Source organism: Heptranchias perlo, unplaced genomic scaffold (assembly GCF_035084215.1).
Source record: "Heptranchias perlo isolate sHepPer1 unplaced genomic scaffold, sHepPer1.hap1 HAP1_SCAFFOLD_332, whole genome shotgun sequence".
Classification (NCBI taxonomy): domain Eukaryota; kingdom Metazoa; phylum Chordata; class Chondrichthyes; order Hexanchiformes; family Hexanchidae; genus Heptranchias; species Heptranchias perlo.
Genome location: NW_027139344.1, coordinates 116,882 through 139,796, shown reverse-complemented (window position 1 = coordinate 139,796; position 22,915 = coordinate 116,882). Strand labels below are relative to the sequence as shown.

Below are 22,915 nucleotides of genomic sequence, written 5' to 3'. Positions count from 1 at the left end.
ACCCGGGAGTGACATCATCCGAGGGCTGACCCGGGAGTGACATCATCAGAGGGGGCAGAACTGGGAGTGACATCATCAGAGGGGGCAGACCCGCTAGTGACATCAACAGAGGGGCAGACCCGCGAGTGACATCATCAGAGGGGGAGATCCGGGAGTGACATCATCAGAGGGCCAGACCCGGGAGTGACATCATCAGAGGGCCAGACCCGGGAGTGACATCATCAGAGGGGGCAGAACCGGGAGTGACATCATCAGAGGGGGCAGACCCACTAGTGACATCATCAGAGGGGCAGACCCGCGAGTGACATCATCAGAGGGCCAGACCCAGGAGTGACATCATCAGAGGGTCAGACCCGGGAGTGACATCATCAGAGGGGCAGACCCAGGAGTGACATCATCAGAGGGGGAGACCCGGGAGTGACATCATCAGAGGGGCACACCCGCGAGTGACATCATCAGAGGGGGAGATCCGGGAGTGACATCATCAGAGGGGGAGATCCGGGAGTGATCCAATCAGATCCAGCCAACCCGTAAGTGAAGCCACAGTGGGCTGAGAAACTGGAATTAACGTCATCCGAGTCTCAGACATCAGGATTAATTTAACAGTTTTAGGGATTTGTCCCCACAATAAAATGCTGGAAGCACGGGTTCAGTGAATGTGGTTTGAAATGTGTGTAAATGTCTCAGTGAGTCAGTGACCCGGTGAAATGACAGAGTCCCGGCCTCGTCGTCTAACTGAACTCGGATCCTGATGTTGGACGGGATCGGTGGGAGGTCAGTGAAACGATTATTTTGCCAGGCTGTGAGAGAACCAAGAAAAAAGCCCAAACACCAGGATTTACTGCTGTATCCAAGAACAGAGTCTTCCCCCTCCCTCTCGACACTCCCACACACAATCCCTATTTCCCAGCCTTGCCCATCAGTCTCCACATCCCAGGAATGGGATCCTGAGGAGAAACTCTGGGAGCAGAGGACTTGGGCCCAGTCTTTAAACCTCTCTGGGTGAGGTGGGTAGGGCTGTTCCCATTCAGTCCATGTTACTGATCTCAGATCATCAGACAGAACCAAGTTCCAGTTTACTGTCTTTGGATCCAGGCTCATTGGTGACCTTTGCCCTAGAGAGGAGAGAAGAATCAAAGAATCATGAATCATAGAAAGGTTACAGTATGAAAGGAGGCCATTCAGCCCATCGAGTCCGAGCTGGCTCAATGCAAGGGTAATCCAGCGAGTCCCACTCCCCCACCCTGCAAATTTTTTCCTTTCAAGTACTTATCCAGTTCCCTTTTGAAGGCCATGATTGAATCTGCCTCCACCACCCCCTCAGGCAGTGCATTCCAGATCCTAACCACTCGCTGTGTAAAAAAGTTTTCCTCATGTCACCTTTGGTTCTTTTGCCAATCACCTTAAATCTAGGTCCTCTGGTCCCTGACCGATCTGCCAATGGGAACAGTTTCTCTCTATCCACTCTGTCTAGACCCTTCATGATTTTGAATACCTCTATCAAATCTCCTCGCAACCATCTCTGTTCCAAGGAGAACAAGCCCAGCTTCTCCAGTTTATCCACGTAACTAAAGTCCCTCATCCCTGGAATCATTCTAGCAAATCTCTTCTGCACCCTCTCAATACTCCAGTTGTGGACGAACCAGTGTTTTATAAAGGTTTATCATGACTTCCATACTTTTGTACTCTATGCCTCTATTTATAAAGCCCAGGATCCCGTATGCTTATTTAACCGCTTTCTCAACCTGCTCTGCCACCTTCAACGATTTGTGCACACATACCACCAGATCTCTCTGTTCCTGTACCCCTTTTAGAGTTGTGTCCTCTAGATTATATTGCCTCTCCTCGTTCTTCCTAACAAAATGTATCACTTCACATTTTTCTGTGTTAATTTTCATCTGCCACGTGTCTGCCCTTGCCACCAGCCTGTCTATATCATCTTGAAGTCTATCACTATCCTCCTCACTGTTTACTACCCTTCCAAATTTTGTGTCATCTGAAACTTTTGTAATTTTGCCCTGTACTCCCAGGTCCAAGCCATTAATATATATCAAGAAAAGCAGTGGTCCCAGCACCAACCCCTGGGGAACACCACTGTACACCTCCCTCCAGTCCAAAAAACAACTGTTCACCACTGCTCTCTGTTTCCTGTCACTTAGCCAATTCTGTATCCATGTTGCTACTGCCCCCTTTATTCCACGGGCCGCAATCTTGATGATAAGCCGACCGTGCGGCACTTTATCAAACACCTTTTGAAAGTCCATATAAACCACATCAACTGCATTGCCCTCATCTGCCCTCTCTGTTACCTCATCAAAAAACTCCATCGGGTTAATTAAACACGATTTGCCTTTAATAAATCCGTGCTGGCTTTCCCTAATCAATCCACCCTCGTCCAAGTGACTGTTAATTCTGTCCCGGATTATCATTTCTAAAAGTTTCCCCACTGCTGAGGTTAAACTGACTGGCCTGTAGTTGCTGGGTTTATCCTTACACCCTTTTTTGAACAAGGGTGTAACATTTGCAATTCTCCAGACCTCTGGCACCACCCCTGTATCTACGGATGTTTGGAAGATTAGGGCCAGTACCTCCCCAATTTCCACCCTTACTTCCCTCAGCAACCTAGGATGCATCCCATCCGGACAGGGTCACGTATCTACTTTAAACACAGACAGCCTTTCAAGTACCTCTTCCTTATCAATTTTTAGCCCATCTCAACGATATCTTCCTTGACTGAGACTCTGGCAACATCTTCTTGCTTGGTAAAGACTGATGCAAAGTATTCATTGAGTCCCTCGGCCATCCCCTCTGCCTCCATCAGAAGATCTCCTTCATGGGTCCTAACCTGCCCCACCGCAAGAGATTGGTCAGACTGGGTTATTCCACTCAGATCAATGATTGACAGCTGCAGGGTGGGAGTGTCAGTATTTCCCAGACAGTGTCAGCCCCATATTACCTCTTAGACTGGATTCATCCCATGTTAAATCAATGGCCTTCAATCAGAATCCCTGTTAAATAGCAGTGTGTGGGTCCCAGTGCTGTACACTCAGTGCAAACACTGCAGTGGAGACACACAGTAGCAGTCAGTTTAATCACACAAGCCCCTGGCACTGTGCTCACGTTCTCCCAGACACAATGGAGGGGATTCACCTGTACACAACACATCCCACAGACTCACAGTTCCAGCCCCACAATCTCAGCACCGGCTGTACTGGGAACACACAGCTCACAGGAGTGTGCCCTGGGCTCTCTCCCTCCTGTTACTGTTCCATCCTGAATACAGGAGTGTGCCCTGGGCTCTCTCCCTCCTGTTACTGTCCCATCCTGAATACAGGAGTGTGCCCTGGGCTCTCTCCCTCCTGTTAGTGTTCCATCCTGAATACAAGAGTGTGCCCTGGGCTCTCTCCCTCCTGTTACTGTCCCATCCTGAATACAGGAGTGTGCCCTGGGCTCTCTCCCTCCTGTTACTGTTCCATCCTGAATACAGGAGTGTGCCCTGGGCTCTCTCCCTCCTGTTAGTGTCCCATCCTGCCCACAGCTTGATTAGAGCCTCCATCAGTTTACAAACAGTACCGCGGATTCACCTGAGAATTCGGATGAATCTTATGCCCCTTCCGTTAGTCCCTGTTCACTGTGAGTTCCCCAGGACCCCCCTCCAGCCCTGTGTCTGAGACTCGGACCAATTCCGAGTTGTGGAGAGGAAAGAGGTGCAGGAACTCGACCCTCGAATCCTCTGAGCTAAACCCTGACTGAAGAAACACCAGAGAAAAACAAAGAGTTAAACAGAAATGAATCACTGCCCCCGTGATCCTTGTGTAAGATTATAAACAGACCTTGGGATATTCCCGCTCTTCCCGTGATCCCAGTCGACAGCTGGAGGACATTCCCTGGGACAGGGGCTGCCCCAGAGGAGCTGTGTGGGGGAGGAGTTACATTCGATGGGCCCCTGTATTCGGTGGAAGCTGGCACTGTAAACAAAGCACACGGTAATTGGGAATTGTGACCCAGCGAGGTCCAGCCTCCTTCATATTACTGGATGGTGGGGTTATATAGTCTTTACATTTCTCTGTAATTAAATATTAGCAGATCCCCCGTGGCATTGCTCACACTCAGCGGGCCAGGCAGCATCTGTGGAGAGAACAAACAAGTCCATGCTTTGGGCGTTGACCCTTTCATACGTCGGGGTCAAAGTTCCTCGGGGGTTCCGCAGGGTCACTGCCATTTCCAGGGGTTCCCTCTGCCCACCCCTTACAAGGCCACTGATGGCGAGGGTGCAGAGCCTGAGACAGGGACTCAGTACCCCAGGATATCCCACTGTGTTTGGCCCTGCCAGGACCCAGACAATCAGCGGAGGCCGGTTCAGTGAGTGAGTCGAGGTGTACCGGTCTCCCGAGGGGCAAACGTGTACCCCTGAAGAAAAGGCCCATGGCCTGAGCAACCCCAGCCCAGGGGCGGGCGGGCACGGCAGGAGTGGTCTGGGCACCCACTGGCCCCGTGTAAATTCGGAGCCTCGCTGACCTCACAAACTCCAGCAGGAGCAGGAGGGCCGGGATCTCCACCCACTGATTCCCATATCTGGGTATTTCTGGAATGGGTGGGTGGGTTTCTGAAGTGCCTGGTGTTACACTGGAAGCTGTTGTTTCTCTAGACACCTGCTGCCTGTTCGAAGCAGACTGGATTGTTTGAGCCAGTAATTAAGGTCAGAGCTTGTGGAGTCTGGGGACAAGCAGCAGAATGGATCGCAAGCTGGATACAGAACAGAAAACAGAGAGCAGTGATAAAGGTAGTTACTCAGACTGGAGGAAGTGGACAGTGGTGTTCCACAGGGATCGGTGCTGGGACCACTGATGTTCATTGGAAATACAATCTCTAAACTTGTGGATGACAATAAATTCAGGAGTATCGTTAATACTGAGGAGGACTGCGACTAAGGACAGGAAGATGTTAATAAACTTGCAGAATGGGTGTGTAAATGGCCAATGAATTTCAATATCGATAAGTGTGAGGTGGTGCGTTTTGGTGGGAGGAATGAGGAGGCCACATTCTCCTTGGAAAATAAGAGTCTGAATGGGGTCAAGGAGCAGAGGGACTCAGGTGCACAAATTCACAAATCATTCAAAGTGACGATGCAAGTTAACAAGGCCATAAAAATCGCAAACAAAGCACCATGGTTCATTTCTAGAGGAATAGAATTGAAAAGCAGGGAAGTTATGTTAAACTTGTATCGAACCTTGCTTAGACCACTCAGTACAGTTCGGGCCTCCATATTACAAAATGGATATCGAGGCACTGGAGAAGGTGCAACAAAGATTTCCCAGGATGACACCAGAACCGAGATGTTTTCACTATCAGGAAAGGCTGAACAGGCTGGGGCTCTTTTCTCTGGAAGAGAGAAGGCTGAAGGGTGACCTTTTTGAGGTCTTTAAAATTATGAAGTGAGTTGATAGGGTGGATGTGGAGAAGATGTTTCCACTTGTGGGGTCGTCCAAAACGAGGGCCACTAAATATAATATAGTCACTAATGAATCCAACACAGAATTCAGGACAAACGTTTTTACCCAGAGAGTAATTAGAATCATAGAATCATTACAGCACAGAAAGAGGCCATTCAGCCCATCGAGCCTGTGCCAGCTCTTTGTAAGAGCAATCTAGTTAGTCCCATCCCCCCGCTCTTTCCTGGTAGCTCTGCAAATTTTTTCCCTTCAAATATTGATCCAATTCCTTTTTGAAAGTCACTATTGAATCTGCTTCCACCGCCCTTTCAGGCAGCACATTCCAGATCAGAACTACTCGCTGCGTAAAAAAGCTTTTCCTCACGTTGCCTTTGATTCTTTTGCCGATCACCTTAAAATTAGAATGTGGAACTTGCTACCACTTGGAGTAGTTGAGGTCAAAAGGACAGAGGCCTTTAAAGGGAAGCTAAATAAGTCCATGAGGGAGAACGGAATAGAGGATATGCTGATAGGGTGAGACGAAGCAGGGTGAGAGGAGGCTCGTGTGGAGCATAAACACCAGCACAGACTAGTTGGGCCGAATGGCCTGTTTCTGTGCTGTAAGTTTTATGTATTTGTAAGTTTTATGTAATTCTATGTAATTCGAATGGTAACCTCAGGATTATTAGCCGAGCCACGTGCTAATTGGCATCGGGACAAACGGATCAGGAAGGTGAACATGTGGCTGAAGGAGTGGTGTGGGAAGGAGGGGTTCCATTTCATGGGACACTGGGACCAGTACTGGGACAGGAGGGAGCTGGACCACTGGGACAGGAGGGAGCTGGACCACTGGGACAGGAGGGAGCTGGACCACTGGGACAGGAGGGAGCTGGACCACTGGGACAGGAGGGAGCTGGACCACTGGGACAGGAGGGAGCTGGACCACTGGGACAGGAGGGAGCTGTACCACTGGGACAGGAGGGAGCTGGACCACTGGGACAGGAGGGAGCTGGACCACTGGGACAGGAGGGAGCTGTACCACTGGGACAGGAGGGAGCTGGACCACTGGGACAGGAGGGAGCTGTACCATTGGGACAGGAGGGAGCTGGACCACTGGGACAGGAGGGAGCTGGACCACTGGGACAGGAGGGAGCTGGACCACTGGGACAGGAGGGAGCTGTACCATTGGGACAGGAGGGAGCTGGACCACTGGGACGGACTCCACCTGAACCGGGCTGGGACCAAGGTCCTAGTGGAGAGGATAAACAGGGTGCGAAGATGTCTTTGTTCAGAAGTGTGCACAATGTCACACTGTTGAAACTGGAGGCAAACACAAGACTGGGCCAATCCTGTCGGACTTATTTGGACACAAGACTGGCCAGGCTGAAGGATTTTCTTACACAGAAGCAAATAAAAACAAAGGTATTACCTGGGGTGAGGACATACTCAGAGAGCACCTGGAGAATCTGAAGAAATATATCCCAGGAACAAACATGATTTTTACAGGTCTCCGGAAGAAGAGTGATTGTGAAGACTTGAGAGCTGACCTTAAACCTGCCACAGCCAAGTAATGTTCAACCACAGCATCTGCTGCCTTTATTTATTTAAAAAGGGCTTTAAATTAATATACTGGGGGGAGGTCTCAGTCAGAAACAATAGTAAAATGATAGGTTAATGATTGATAAAAGGGATAAGAGCAGAGTTCAGGTTATAAATAGTGATAGAGACACTCCAGGTGAAGGGAACACTGAAATAACTAAAGTCGTTACAGCAGGAGTGAGAAATAAGAAACATGTTAAATTACACAAAGTGAGAAAGGCAGCAACAGGGCAGAAGGTCAGGTTCGGGTCTTTTGCCCAAGTAAGGGTTTTATTTACTAATGCACGGAGTACAAGAATTAAATTGAGTGAATTAGAGGCTCAAATGCAGCTTGGGAAGAGCAGAGTGGCTCAACTCAGAAAGGTGGTGAATTTCTTGAGTGCATTCAAGATAGTTTTCTGGAACAGTATATTCTAGAACCATCAAGAGGACAGGCCATGCTAGATTCAGTAATGAGTAATGAGCCAGACCTAGTTTATGATCTAACAGTAAGGGAACATTAATCAAACAGTGATCATAATATGATAGTTGACATTACATAATATAAATGTTAGGTTTGAAAAGGAGAAACTTAACCCAGTTACTAAGATTCTAGATTTTGATCAGGCTGACTTTAATGGGATGAGAGAGACTGACGACAGCACACTGGTCAAAACTGTTATCTGGTAAAACGACAGATGATCAGTGGGAGGTGTTCAGAAAAAGATTTGAGCTTAATACAGGATCTGTATAAACCCCTAAGGAGCAAGAGCTCAACTTACCAAATAAAACAGTCACGGTCAACAAAAGAGGTGAGAGATAAGATAAAACTAAAGGGAAGAGTAAAGTGTAGATCCAGGGGACTGGGAGAGATTTGAAGAACAGCAAAGGAAGACAAAAAAGATAGTGAGAGCTGCAAAAAGAGAGAATGAAAACAAACATACGAAGGATATCAAGATTAACACAAAAAGATTTTACAATTATATTAGAGAATGGGTAGACAAGGGGAATGTGGGCCCTTTAAAAATAGATGCAGGTAATATTGCAAATGAAAATAAGGAAATGGCAGACTTGTTGAATAATTACTTTGTGTCAGTCTTCACCACCCTAAATATTCACTCCCTTCACCACCGGCGCACAGTGGCTGCAGTGCGTACCATCCACAGGATGCACTGCAGCAACTCGCCAAGGCTTCTTCGACAGCACCTCCCAAACCCACGACCTCTACCACCTAGAAGGACAAGAGCAGCAGGCACATGGGAACAACACCACCTGCACGTTCCCCTCCAAGTCACACACCATCCCGACTTGGAAATATATCGGCCGTTCCTTCATCGTCGCTGGGTCAAAATCCTGGCACTCCCTCCCTAACAGCACTGTGGGAGAACCTTCACCACACGGACTGCAGCAGTTCAAGAAGGCGGCTCACCACCATCTTCTCAAGGGCAATTAGGGATGGGCAATAAATGCCGGCCTCGCCAGCGACGCCCACATCCCGTGAACGAATAAAAAATAAATGTTCCCTATTTTTATTAATGACTTTGATAACACAATAAAGGGCCTTATATCCAAATTTTCCAATGACACAAAGATTGGAGGCATATTAAATAGTGGAGACAGGATCATAAAATTATAAAGAGACATTGATAGATTAAGTGAATGGGCAAAACTGTGGCAGATGGATTTCAATGCTCATGAGTATAAGGTCATCCATTTTGGTCCAAAACAGGATCGATGTGAGTATATTTAAACGGTGAAAAGCTGGAGCAGTGGAGGTCCAAAGAGATGACGGGGTCCGTGTAAACAGATCACTGAAATGTAGTCGTCAGGTCCAAAACATAATCAAAAAGGCGAATGGAATGTGAGCCTTTATAAGTGGAGGACTGGAATATCGAGGGGAGGGAGTTTTCCTCCAGCTGGACAAATCCCTGGTTAGACCACATCTGGAGTACTGGGTACAGTTCTGGGCACCGCACTGAGAAAGGATATATTGGCCTTGGAAGGAGTGCAGTGTAGATTCACCAGAATATTACCAGGGCTCCAAGGGTTAGATTATGAGGAGAGATTATATAAACGAGGCTTGTATTCCCTGGAGGTTAAGGGGTGATTTGATTGAGGATTTTAGGATTTTGAAAGGAATTGATCGGGTCGTTAGAGGGAAATTTTTTCCACTGGTGGGGGAGTCTAGGAAAAGGGGACATGACCGTAAAATCAGAGCCAGGCCAATCAGGAGAGAAGTTAGCAACTAATCATTTTAAATCTGAGATCGATAGATTTTTGCTCGCCAAGGGTATTAAGGGATAAGGAGCCAATGTGGGTGGATGGAGATAGGATACAGATCAGCCATGATCACATTGAATGGTGGAACAGGCTCGAGGGGCTGAATGGCCCACTCCTCACTGTAATTAATGAGATAAGACGACAGTGAGTCTGTGTGAGTGACCAGTGTCCATGTGTCAGTATTATCATCTCCTGGTATTGCAGGTGCTGGGTGTCATTGCAGATTGACATGGTTGCTGCCACTGTGTGGTTTGTGCTGATTCTGATTGACAGTTCTAGTAACGACTCAGCTGGGGGGGAAGTGTGACAGCTGCTGCTGTTTGCTTTAATTCACCTGTGTACTGTTTAACCCCACGTGACAGCACTGAGCTCTGTGGAGACTGAGCACCAGAGTTATAAGGACTCGGAGAAAAGGGCAGCAAATACTCAAAAACACTTGTTCTGTTGGACCCAGGAAGCCAATCGATGTGTGGGAACAAGTTAAGTCCTGTTTTGTGAACCCATCCACTGATTGGCTCTTGCTTCTGTATAGTTTTGCTTCATGATAAATACTAATTACTGTTTTTCACCCGTAGAGAGAACAAAACAGACCGACTGTGTATTGTGTGGTGAACCAGACAGCACGGGTGTGACAGACCCGAACACAGTGAAACTGACGGGGCAGGTATTACAGTCGGTGAAACCGACAGGAAAACGGGGTGGGAATTACAGAGTGAAACAGATCAGTCAAGTATTAGAGAGTGGAACAGATAGGGCGGGTATTAAAGGGAATGGAATAGAGAGTCACAGTAATACAGAGAGTGAAACAGACAGGGCAGGGATGGGAACAATTCAATAAATAAATCCTTTTGATGCCAACTGTGGGAACAGTCAATGTTCCTTAAATCAGCCAGTATCAGGACTTCCATTGATTTCAATCTCTCTCTCTCTCTCTCTCTATCTGTTTATATTTGTGTATTTATTGATTGTGTCTATATCTATCCGAGTCTATGTGTGTCTCTGTGACAGGACATGTGTGTCTGTGTGTGTTTCTTGGCAGGGTGTGTGTGTCTGTGTGAGTCTCTGTGACAGGGCGTGTGTGTCTGTGTGAGTCTCTGTGACGGGGCGTGTGTGTCTGTGTGAGTCTCTGTGACAGGGCGTGTGTGTCTGTGTGAGTCTCTGTGACCGGGCGTGTGTGTCTGTGTGAGTCTCTGTGACAGGGCGTGTGTGTCTGTGTGAGTCTCTGTGACAGGGCGTGTGTGTCTGTGTGAGTCTCTGTGACAGGGTGTGTGTGTCTGTGTGTGTCTCTGTGACAGGGCGTGTGTGTCTGTGTGAGTCTCTGTGACAGGGCGTGTGTGTCTGTGTGAGTCTCTGTGACAGGGCGTGTGAGTCTGTGTGAGTCTCTGTGACAGGGCGTGTGTGTCTGTGTGAGTCTCTGTGACAGGGCGTGTGTGTCTGTGTGAGTCTCTGTGACAGGGCGTGTGTGTCTGTGTGAGTCTCTGTGACGGGGCGTGTGTGTCTGTGTGAGTCTCTGTGACAGGGCGTGTGTGTCTGTGTGAGTCTGTGTGACAGGGCGTGTGTGTCTGTGTGAGTCTCTGTGACGGGGCGTGTGTGTCTGTGTGTCTGTGTGACAGGGCGTGTGTGTCTGTGTGAGTCTCTGTGACAGGGCGTGTGCGTCTGTGTGAGTCTCTGTGACAGGGCGTGTGTGTCTGTGTGAGTCTCTGTGACAGGGCGTGTGTGTCTGTGTGAGTCCCTGTGACAGGGCGTGTGTGTCTGTGTGAGTCTCTGTGACAGGGCGTGTGTGTCTGTGTGAGTCTCTGTGACAGGGCGTGTGTGTCTGTGTGAGTCTCTGTGACAGGGCGTGTGTGTCTGTGTGAGTCTCTGTGACAGGGCGTGTGTGTCTGTGTCTTTGTAAGTTCCTGAATTATTTTGGATATTCCCAGCTGTCTGAACACAACTCACCCGACCTGCTCTCAGTCCCTTATATTGGAGAAAAGCTGCACGTTCTTACCAATGATTCCCAATATGTCTGAGTGATACTTTTCTGATCCATTCAGCCTCTTCTGGATAAGTTGAGATATATTGGACAGGTTCAGGGTGAGCGCTGGAACATCTGGGTCTGTGACTCTCCGAGTCTCAGTCACTCTGGAATGAAAGAGGAGAGAATGTTTTTATCAGTGGGGACATTTCAGATCAGAAACCCAAAGGGGAACGAGTGATCAGTGCAACAACCTGCACCCCTTCTAATGCTCGTACTGAGACCCCGCAGCAACCCATCCTGAAAATGGCAGAATCCCGGGATTTGCAGTCGCCCTGCATTCACACTGATCTCCACACGTGCAGTGGGATCCTGGTTTGCTGCCACTTCAGCTCAGTTTGTGATTTTCAAAGCCGTCTGTGTTCAGTCCAGTTTCTCTGTACTGGAGTCCTCATCATTCCATTATTAATAATTATTATTATCCCGAGGGTTTCCAGTCTGTGCTCCCCCCTCTCTGCAGGATCACACTCTCTACAATCATGTGAAGTGAGGAGAGGAGAAGGAACAGCCTCCCAGGTAGAGGTAGACGTAGAGAGGAGGAGAGGTAGACGTAGAGAGGTGGAGAGGTAGACGTAGAGAGGTGGAGAGGTAGACATGGAGAGGAGGAGAGGTAGACATAGAGAGGAGGAGAGGTAGACGGAGAGAGGTGGAGAGGTAGACATAGAGAGGAGGAGAGGTAGACGTAGAGAGGTGGAGAGGTAGACGTAGAGAGGTGGAGAGGTAGACATGGAGAGGAGGAGAGGTAGACGTAGAGAGGTGGAGAGGTAGACATAGAGAGGTGGAGAGGTAGAGGTAGAGAGGTGGAGAGGTAGACATGGAGAGGTGGAGAGGTAGACGTAGAGAGGTGGAGAGGTAGACATGGAGAGGTGGAGAGGTAGAGGTAGAGAGGTGGAGAGGTAGAGGTAGAGAGGTGGAGAGGTAGACATGGAGAGGTGGAGAGGTAGACATAGAGAGGTGGAGAGGTAGAGGTAGAGAGGTGGAGAGGTAGACATGGAGAGGAGGAGAGGTAGACGTAGAGAGGTGGAGAGGTAGACATAGAGAGGTGGAGAGGTAGAGGTAGAGAGGTGGAGAGGTGGACATGGAGAGGTGGAGAGGTAGACATGGAGAGGTGGAGAGGTAGACATAGAGAGGTGGAGAGGTAGAGGTAGAGAGGTGGAGAGGTAGACATGGAGAGGTGGAGAGGTAGACATAGAGAGGAGGAGAGGTAGAGGTAGAGAGGTGGAGAGGTAGACATAGAGAGGTGGAGAGGTAGAGGTAGAGAGGTGGAGAGGTAGACATAGAGAGGTGGAGAGGTAGAGGTAGAGAGGTGGAGAGGTAGAGGTAGACAGAAGGAGATGTTTAGGGGGAGAATTCCAGAGCTTAGGGCCTAGAAAGCTGAAAACACGGCTGCCGATGGTGGGGTGAAGCAAATCGGGGATCCACAAAAGGCCAGAATTAGAGGAACGCAGAGTTCTCGGAGAGTTGTCGGGCTGGAGGAGGTTACAGAGACAGGGAGTAACGAGGCCATGGAGGGAATTAAAACAAGGATGAGAATTTTAAACTCGAGGCGTTGCTGGACCGGGAGTCAATGTGGGTCAGTGAGCAGAGGGTGATGGGTGAACGGGACTTGGTGCGAGTTAGGATACGGGCAGCAGAGTTTTGGATCAGCTGAAGGTCATGGCGGGTGGAAGATGGGAGGCCGGACAGGAGAGAATTGGAAAAGTCGAGTCCAGAGGTAACAATAGCACGGATGAGGGTTTCAGCAGCAGATGCTGAGACAGGTGATATTATGGGGTGGAAGTAGGAGGTCTTGGTGATGGAGAGGAAATGGGGTCGGAAGCTCAGCTCAGGGTCAAATAGAACACCGAGGTTGGGAACAGTCTGGTTCAGACTCAGACAGTGGCCAGGGAGGGGGATGGAGTCGGTGACTAGGGAACGGAGTTTGTGGTGGGGACCGAAGACAATGGCTTCGAACTTCCCAATATTTAATTGGAGGAAATTTCACCTCATCCAATACTGGATGTCGGACAAGCAGCGTAACAAATCAGATGCTGTGGAGGGGTCGAGAGAGGTGGTGGTGAGGTAGAGCTGGGGGTCGTCAGTGTACATGTGGAATCTCCCATTTCCCACAGGCTGCCTGAGCCAATAACCCCTCAAACCACAGTTAAACATCACTCAATATTCCCACCATTTGAAAGCACCTTATCTGGGAAGGTTTCCAAGCGGTGATTCTACTTTCACTCTTCTCCCAGATACAGGGGAAGGTTCCCTATCAGCAGCAGGTACTGTATGACTGAGAGGAACTTACCTGGAAAGGAGCTGCTTCGAGTTCTGTGAATAAAGAGAGGAGATCAAATCAGTCAACGAACAAATCAACACCCAATGGAACCAAAGAGTGAATTTGGGATTGAGAGTAAAGAGTTCAGTGTATAACAGTAGGTGGGGCCAGTCACAGGAATGGGCAATAATCCCACATTTCACTGCACTCAATCCTGGGGCAGCACCAACACTCCCAGGGCAGGGCCGAGGGGGCAGCGCCAACATTCCCAGGGCAGGGCTGAGGGGGCAGCGCCAACACTCCCAGGGCAGGGCTGAGGGGGCAGCAGCAACACTCCGAGGGCAGGGCTGAGGGGGCAGCGCCAACACTCCGAGGGCAGGGCTGAGGGGGCAGCGCCAACACTCCCAGGGCAGGGCTGAGGGGGCAGCGCCAACACTCCCAGGGCAGGGCTGAGGGGGCAGCGCCAACACTCCGAGGGCAGGGCTGAGGGGGCAGCAGCAACACTCCGAGGGCAGGGCTGAGGGGGCAGCGCCAACACTCCGAGGGCAGGGCTGAGGGGGCAGCGCCAACACTCCGAGGGCAGGGCTGAGGGGGCAGCAGCAACACTCCGAGGGCAGGGCTGAGGGGGCAGCGCCAACACTCCGAGGGCAGGGCTGAGGGGGCAGCGCCAACACTCCCAGGGCAGGGCTGAGGGGGCAGCGCCAACACTCCCAGGGCAGGGATGAGGGGGCAGCGCCAACACTCCGAGGGCAGGGCTGAGGGGGCAGCAGCAACACTCCCAGGGCAGGGCTGAGGGGGCAGCGCCAACACTCCGAGGGCAGAGCTGAGGGGGCAGCGCCAACACTCCGAGGGCAGGGCTGAGGGGGCAGCAGCAACACTCCGAGGGCAGGGCTGAGGGGGCAGCGCCAACACTCCCAGGGTAGGGCTGAGGGGGCAGCGCCAACACTCCGAGGGCAGGGCTGAGGGGGCAGCAGCAACACTCCGAGGGCAGGGCTGAGGGGGCAGCGCCAACACTCCGAGGGCAGGGCTGAGGGGGCAGCGCCAACACACCGAGGGCAGGGCTGAGGGGGCAGCACCAACACTCCGAGGGCAGGGCTGAGGGGGCAGCGCCAACACTCCGAGGGCAGGGCTGAGGGGGCAGCGCCAACACTCCGAGGGCAGGACTGAGGGGGCAGCGCCAACACTCCGAGGGCAGGGCTGAGGGGGCAGCGCCAACACTCCGAGGGCAGGGCTGAGGGGGCAGCGCCAACACTCCCAGGGCAGGGCTGAGGGGGCAGCGCCAACACTCCCAGGGCAGGGCCGAGGGGGCAGCACCAACACTCCCAGGGCAGGGCTGAGGGGCAGCGCCAACACTCCCAGGGCAGGGCTGAGGGGGCAGCGCCAACACTCCCAGGGCAGGGCCGAGGGGGCAGCGCCAACACTACGAAGGCAGGGCTGAGGGGGCAGCGCCAACACTCCGAGGGCAGGGCTGAGGGGGCAGCGCCAACACTCCCAGGGCAGGGCTGAGGGGGCAGCGCCAACACTCCCAGGGCAGGGCTGAGGGGGCAGCGCCAACACTCTGAGGGCAGGGCTGAGGGGGCAGCGCCAACACTCCGAGGGCAGGGCTGAGGGGGCAGCACCAATGCTGGGCCCAACCAACAATCTTCAAACAATTCAGCCCTCTCACCAGCCTCACAGAAACGCCCCATTCCCCAGACATGGCCCTGTTTATATTGAAGATGTACCTGAATAAAGGAGAGATGGTCCCTCTGTCCCAGACTCTGGGTTTCTCCATCTATTAATGTAATCTGTTCCATCCTCTTGTTTAATGCTTCAGAACAGCTTCTAATCTGTGAGAGAGCTCGGAGCCCCTCCTCATCGATCAGTTTCAGTGCGTATTCTTCATCTTCTTCCAGCTGTCTCCTCCATTCAGAGAAGCTCTTCGATAGCTTTCCTTTCAGCTCATTGATTCGTGTCTGAAACCCAAACCAACTCTCATTACAAACGGCCCTTCCACACAGCTCTTACCCTGAGCACACGGCACTTTCCAGGGACGGGACAGTTTGTTTCGATCACTACTCGATTACCCGTTAAAGATGGACAAGCAGTGGGGGAGGGTCTACTGGGAGAGAAAACAGAGTTTAACGAGTGTGGCCTTGAGCCTTGAGTTTAATAGAAAGAGCACTGTATTTAGACTGTGTATGGCACTGCCACCTGGTCCATCCACACCTGGAGTGATGGGTCCAGTTTTGGTGCCCACACCTGGTGAAGGAGATTGAGACTCTGGAGAGGACGGTGGCCAGAATGACACGTAGTCTGATGGATTTTAGTTCTCAGAATCGGCTCCAAGAGGGAGGGTGATTTTGAGAAAGGCAGGCCGAGAGGGACATGATTGAGGTTTTGAAAATGATCGAGGGATTATTGGACTCACTCGTTGGGTGAGGTACTTGAGATGGATCAGGATGGTAGGACTAGAGGGCCTGTGTGTAAAATCCATAGGCACAGAGTTAGGTTAGACCCCAGAGTCCTCGATCTCTGGAACAGACTCCCTGAACATGTCGGGGGGTATGGAGTCACTCCCACCCTTTGAAAGGGAGCTGGGGAGGAATTTCCCAGAGTTTGTCCTGAATTGTCTGCAGGTGTTTTTTCTCTCTTCTGTTTGCCTTTCCCAGGTGAGTCCATGGCTCGGGGTGGATCAGTGGTGTGTGTGATTGAACCCTGTCTGCATGGGGCAGGCTCGCTGGGGCTAATGGTCTTTTCTTCCTCTTCCTTTCTATGTTCATCTGATACAGGCTTCAGGGCAAGTCTCCAACTCCCAGCCTCTGACTGTGTCTGTTTCAGGAAATCCAGTGCCCAAGTGATGTAATAATATTCCCTGGGAGGTGCAGGGAGAGTTAAGCAGCTCCCCCTCACATCAAACACACGGGGAACTCAGTGTAATCAGTGACTCGGCCCCAACACAACCAGCCTGGTTTGGAAGGCCTGTTTCTGATGTGCTCATTGACTCAGCGGGGAGAGAAACCCTTTCTAAATCCAGTCCCACTTTACCCACCTTTATTTCAGCTTCTGATCTCTCCAAGTCTCGCTGTTTGCTGGAACAATTCTGCTGGACTCCCTGAAGACTCTCGATTTCTCTCTCCAATTCTTCCTGTAAAGGCAATTGGAAAGTGTTTAAAAGGGATTCAAACTGGAATGTAAAAGGGAAATGATTCCGTTCCAGGAGTGACCCCACTGGGTGTGGATAGAAAGTAGTTTTGGGGGATTCTCAGTGTCTGGGCCCTGAGCAGAAATATTCCCTTCTGTGACTCTCAGTAAAGAGGCGCTCCCTGCCCTGTATAAACTGAGGAACCACACACACACCGGCTTCTTTTCACACTGACTCACCGTGTGCTGCATTTTCACACGGACTCAGCTCCTCCATTTCCAGGAATCAGCCGAGGGGAAAGGGAGACAGACTCAGTCACACCAGCATTTCTCAAACACCAATTCCCTCTTGTGAGAAACAGTTTCTCCCCCCAGCCCCTGAGTCTCACCCCGTGGGTGTCCCTCACTCCCCCCACCGGTGATGGTCCTCTTCCTGCTGGTCAGATGGCAGAATACCCCAGTGTTACACAGGGCAACAACATGCTCTGCTCTCCAGCCCTATGCCATGGAGTGCCAGTTCTCACTGGTGCCCACACAGTGAATTACTGAGCTCTACAGGAAAACTCTCCCTCACTGTATTTAATATCAGGAATTGTGTCACTCACCTTAATTGCAGCTTGTGCCTCATCCAGGCTCAGCAGTGTGTGGGATTTATGTTTCCCTATTATTGTACAGGAAACACACACATACTCTGCATCATCTTTATAGTAGTATTCAAGGATCTTCTTATGGTCAACACACTGCCTGTCTGTAAGATCAGCCACAGGTTCGATGAGGGTGTGTCCACTGAAGGCCTTGTTCAGCAGATGTGGTTTTAAATGACTGGAGCAAAAAGATGTTTCACATTTCAGACATGTCTTCACAGCTGGGGATGGATTCTCGACACAGTAATCACACACGACATCGGCTGAATCAGCTCCAGGCTCCATCCCTCCAGCACCTGAAGCAGCTTTCACACAGCACAAGAGAGACTGAGGAACCAGAGCAGGAAGTGAAATTCTTATAAACACCCGGTGCAGGGAGTGACGATGTTAGTTTCACTTTCATGATTCACTCTGTCTGAAGATTAACCCTTTCAGGCTTGCAGTTGCAGGTCAGAACCAAAACCAGAAACACAAGATTACAATTTTACAATCTGGAGCCAGAATACAGCAAACTGGGCTCAGTCAACACAAACTGAAAACTAATCAGCTCAGACCAGACCCAAAATGGTTTAAGAAACAAATTAAAACTGATATAAAGAGGGAAAAATAAACGTTACAAATCCTGCAGAGAGGAAGGTGAAGGAGATCTCTGGGAGGAATAGAAAAATATACAGAAAAAGTTAAAAGGTTCATCAGAGGGGCAAAGAGAGTTCAAACAAAGCAAACCAGCAGAGGCAACAAGTCTCAGTAAACTCAACACGAAACATATCCAAAGAACACAGAGCTGTGACCAACAAAGATAAAATAATGTTGGAGAACAAATCCAAAACAGGAGAATACAGTCAGAGGAAGTCACGATCAAACTGTACAGGGTCTGGTCAGACCCACCTCGAGTACTGTGTCCAGTTCTGGTCAGACCCACCACGAGTACTGTGTCCAGTTCTGGTCAGACCCACCTCGAGTACTGTGTCCAGTTCTGGTCAGACTCACCTCGAGTACTGTGTCCAGTTCTGGTCAGACCCACCTCGAGTACTGTGTCCAGTTCTGGTCAGACCCACCTCGAGTACTGTGTCCAGTTCTGGTCAGACCCACCTCGAGTACTGTGTCCAGTTCTGGTCAGACTCACCTCGAGTACTGTGTCCAGTTCTGGTCAGACCCACCTCGAGTACTGTGTCCAGTTCTGGTCAGACCCACCTCGAGTACTGTGTCCAGTTCTGGTCAGACCCACCTCGAGTACTGTGTCCAGTTATGGTCAGACCCACCTCAAGTACTGTGTTCAGTTCTGGTCAGACCCACCTCGAGTACTGTGTCCAGTTCTGGTCAGACCCACTGTGTCCAGATCTGGTCACAGGAACATAGGGACGGAATAGCCTACGCAGCCCCTCGAGACTGTTCCACAATGAAATTTGGTCGTGGCTAATCTGTATCTTAACTTCATTTACCCATCTTGGTTCCGTAACCCTTAATAACCTTGCCTAACAAATTCTACCAATTTCAGGTTTGAAATTTTCAATTGACCCCCAGCCTCAACAGCTTTTTGGGGGAGTGAGTTCCAGATTTCCACTCCCCATTGTGTGACGAACTGCTTCCTGACATCACCCCTGAATGACCGAGCTCTAATTTTAAGGTTCTGTCCCTTGACTAATTAACTAATTTGAAGGTTATGCCCCTTCTTCTGGATTACCGCACCAGAGGAAATAGTTTCTCTCTATCTGGTTAAAAAGCAGGAACTCAAATATAGTAATCTCTGGATTACTCCCATTGCCACGCACGAGTGAGTATTGGAATAGTCGGATAAGACAGGTTAATGCGTTGCTGGAGAAATGGTGCAGGAGTCAGAGCGTCAGATTCCTGGGGCATTGGGACCAGTTCTGGGGCAGGAGGGATCTGTTCAAAATGGATGGGTTGCACCTCAACAGAGCTGGGACCAATGTCCCCCCGGGGAGGTTAAATAGTGCTGTGGGGGGAGGGTTTAAACAAATTTGGCAGGGGGATGGGCACCAGGATGAAACATTAGAGAGGAGAAACAAGGTGCACAGAGGACTGGGAGGGAGACTGAAGAATAGTTCAGAAATAGGAGGGAGCAGATAGGGGGGTAAATGCGAGGCAGTCGAAGATGAGTTTCGAGTGCGTGTGAATAAATGCAGGTATCGTGATCAATAAGGTTGGTGAGCTGCAGGCTCGAGTCACCACATGGGACTATGATACAGTGGCAATAACAGAGACCAGGCTCAAAGAAGGGGAGGATTGGGGACTTAATATCCTGGCTACAAGGTATTCAGGAAAGATAGGGAAGGAATGAAAGGAGTTGGCGGGAGGCGGGTGGGTGATGGCAGTATTGATCGAGGAAACCGTTATAGCACTGGAAATGGATGATGTATCTGAGGGTCAAAGAGAGAATCTATTTGGTTCGAATTAAGGAACAATAGAGGATCTATTACACCAATGGGTGTACACTATAGGGCACCAAATAGTGGGAAGGAGATGGAGGGGCAAATTTTCGGGCAAATTACAGAAAGATGCAAAAACTATAGAGTCGTGAAAATGGGGGTTTTCAATTATCACAATATAGACTGGGACAGTAACAGTGCAAAGGGAAAAGAGGGGGAGAAAGGCAAAAAATGTGACAACATAAGAAGATCAGAACATAAGAAATAGGAGCAGGAGTAGGCCACATGGCCCCTCGAGCCTGCTCCGCCATTCAATCAGATCAAGGCTGATCTTCGACCTCAACTCCACCTTCCTGCCCGATCCCCATATCCCTTGATTCCCCGAGAGTCCAAAAATCTGTCGATCTCAGCCTTGAATATACTCAACAACTGAGCATCAACAGCCCTCTGGGGCAGAGAATTCCAAAGATTCACAACCCTCTGAGTGAAGAAATTCCTCCTCATCTCGGTCCTAAATGGCCGACCCCTTATCCTAAGACGATGCTCCCTAGTTCTACACTCTCCAGCCAGGGAAACAGCCTCTCAGCATCCACCCTGTCAAGCCCCCTCAAAATCTTGTGTGTTTCAATGAGATCACCTCTCATTCTTCTAAACTCCAGAGAGTATAGGCCCATTCTACTCAATCTCTCCTCATAGGACAACACTCTCATCCCAGGAATCAATCGAGTGAACCTTTGTTGCACCGCCTCTAAAGAGGGTAAGGAGACTAAAACTGTACAAATTACTCCAGGTGAGGTCTCACCAAAGCCTGGCACAATTGAAGGAAGACTTCCTTACTATTGTCCTCCAACCCCCTTGCAATAAAAGCCAACATACCATTTGCCTTCTGAATTGCTTGCTGTACCTGCAGGTTAACTTTCTGTGTTTCGTGGACGAGGACACCCAAATCCCTCTGAACACCAACATTTAATAGTTTCTCATCATTTAAAAAATATTCCCTTTTTCTATCCTTCCTTCCAAAGTGAATAACCTCACATTTCCCCACATTATATTCCATCTGCCACCTTCTTGCCCATTCACTTAACCTGTTGATATCCCTTTGCAGACTCTCTGTGTCCTCCTCAAAGCTCACTTTCCCATCTAGCTTTGTATCATCAGCAAACTTGGGTACATTACACTCGGTCCCTTCTTCTAAGTCATTAATATAGATTGTAAATAGCTGAGGCCCAAGCACTGATCCTTGCGGCACCCCACGAGTTACAACCTGCCAACCTGAAAATGACCCGTTTATCCCTACTCTCTGTTTTCTGTCCATTCACCAATCCTCTCTCCATGCTAATATATTATCCCCAACCCCATGAGCCCTTATCTTGTGTAACAACCTTTTATGTGGCACCTTATTGAATGCCTTTTGAAAATCCAAATAAACTACATCCACTGGTTCCCCTTTATCTACCTTGCCAGTTAGATCCTCAAAAAACTCCAGTAGATTTGTCAAACACGATTTCCCTTTCGTAAAACCATGTTGACTCTGCCGAATCATATTATGATTTTCTAAGTGCCCCATTACCACGTCCTTAATAATAGATTCCAGCATTTTCCCAACGACTGATGTCAGGCTAACTGGCCTGTCGTTCCCAGTCTTCTCTCTCCCTGCTTTCTTGAATAGCGGGGTTACATTTGCAACCTTCCAATCCACAGGGACCATTCCAGAATCTGTGGAATTTTGGAAGATCACAACCAATGCACCCACTATCTCTGCAGCCACCTCTTTCAGATCCCTGGGATGTTGGCCAGCAGGTCCAGGGGATTTGTTGGTTTTTACTCCCATTAATTTCTCCAGTACTTTTTTTTAACCAGTACTAATTACTTTAAGTTCCTCACTCTCATTGGACCCTTGGTTCCCCACTATTTCTGGGATGCTTTTTGTGTCTTCTACTGTGAAGACAGATACAAAATTCTTGTTTAATGTCTCTGCCATTTCCTTATTCCCCATTATCATTTCTCCTGTCTCAGACTTTTTTTTTCGTTCATGGGACGTGGACCAGCATTTATTGCCCATCCTTAATTGCCCTTAAGAAGGTGGTGGTGAGCCGTCTTCTTGAACCGCTGCAGTCCTTATGGTGAAGGTTCTCCAACAGTTAGGTAGGGAGTTCCAGGATTTTGACCCAGCGACGATGAAGGAACGGCAATATATTTCCATATCGGGATGGTGTGTGACTTGGAGGGGAACGTGCAGGTGGTGTTGTTCCCATGTGCCTGCTGCTCTTGTCCTTCTAGGTGGTAGAGGTCGCGGGTTTGGGAGGTGCTGTCGAAGAAGCCTTGGCGAGTTGCTGCAGTGCATCCTATGGATGGTACACACTGCAGCCACTGTGCGCCGGTGGTGAAGGGAGTGAATGTTTAGTGTGGTGGATGGGGTGCCAATCAAGCGGGCTGCTTTGTCCTGGATGGTGTCGAGCTTCTTGAGTGTTGTTGGAGCTGCACTGATCCAGGCAAGTGGAGAGTATTCCATCACACTCCTGACTTGTGTCTTGTCGATGATGGAAAGGCTTTGGGGAGTCAGGAGGTGAGTCACTCACCGCAGAATACCCAGCCTCTGACCTGCTCTTGTAGCCACAGTATTTATGTGGCTGGTCCAGTTAAGTTCAGCCTCTAAGGGACCCACATTTACTTTTGGTACTCTCTTCCTTTTTACATACTTGTCTTACAATCTGCTTTCATATTTCTTGTTAATTTACTCTCATATTCTACTTTCTCCCTCTTTATCATTTTTTTGGTCATCCTTTGCTGGTTTCTTTAACCTCTCCCAATCCTCAGGCTTACTACTCTTCTTGGCAATATTGCAAGCCTCTTCTTTTATTCTAATACAATCCTTAACTTCTTCAGTTAGTCACAGATGGATCACTTTTCCTGTGGGGCTTTTATTCCTCAATGAATAATCCCGCGGGTCACCGAATAATCCCGTGGTTCACCGAATAATCTCGTGGTTCACCGAATAATCCCGTGGTTCACCGCCCTCTCTCTCGTCGTTCACCACCCTCTCCCGTGGGTCTCCCCTCTCTCCTGTGTTTCACCACCCTCTCCCGTGGGTCTCCCCTCTCTCCTGTGTTTCACCGCTCTCTCCCGTGGGTCTCCGCGCTCTGCCAATTCTGACGGTTGTGCTGCCGCTGCTCTTTAAATCTTCTCCTCAGCCT

General features: G+C 49.7%; 1 protein-coding gene across 1 annotated transcript in view; it reads right to left on the bottom strand.

The window, feature by feature from the left end:
* LOC137311389 (E3 ubiquitin/ISG15 ligase TRIM25-like) overlaps positions 1-17,616 on the bottom strand; it is a 51,261-nt gene extending 33,645 nt beyond the window's left edge. Inside the window, exons 1-5 of the mRNA XM_067978630.1 lie at positions 17,374-17,616; positions 16,596-16,691; positions 15,324-15,519; positions 11,281-11,388; positions 3,834-3,968 (exon numbers count right to left, since the gene is read on the bottom strand). Coding sequence (XP_067834731.1) covers positions 3,834-3,968; positions 11,281-11,388; positions 15,324-15,519; positions 16,596-16,691; positions 17,374-17,616 — 778 coding nt within the window. The remainder of the gene's footprint in view (positions 1-3,833; positions 3,969-11,280; positions 11,389-15,323; positions 15,520-16,595; positions 16,692-17,373) is intronic.
* Between the last annotated feature and the right edge of the window lie 5,299 nt (positions 17,617-22,915).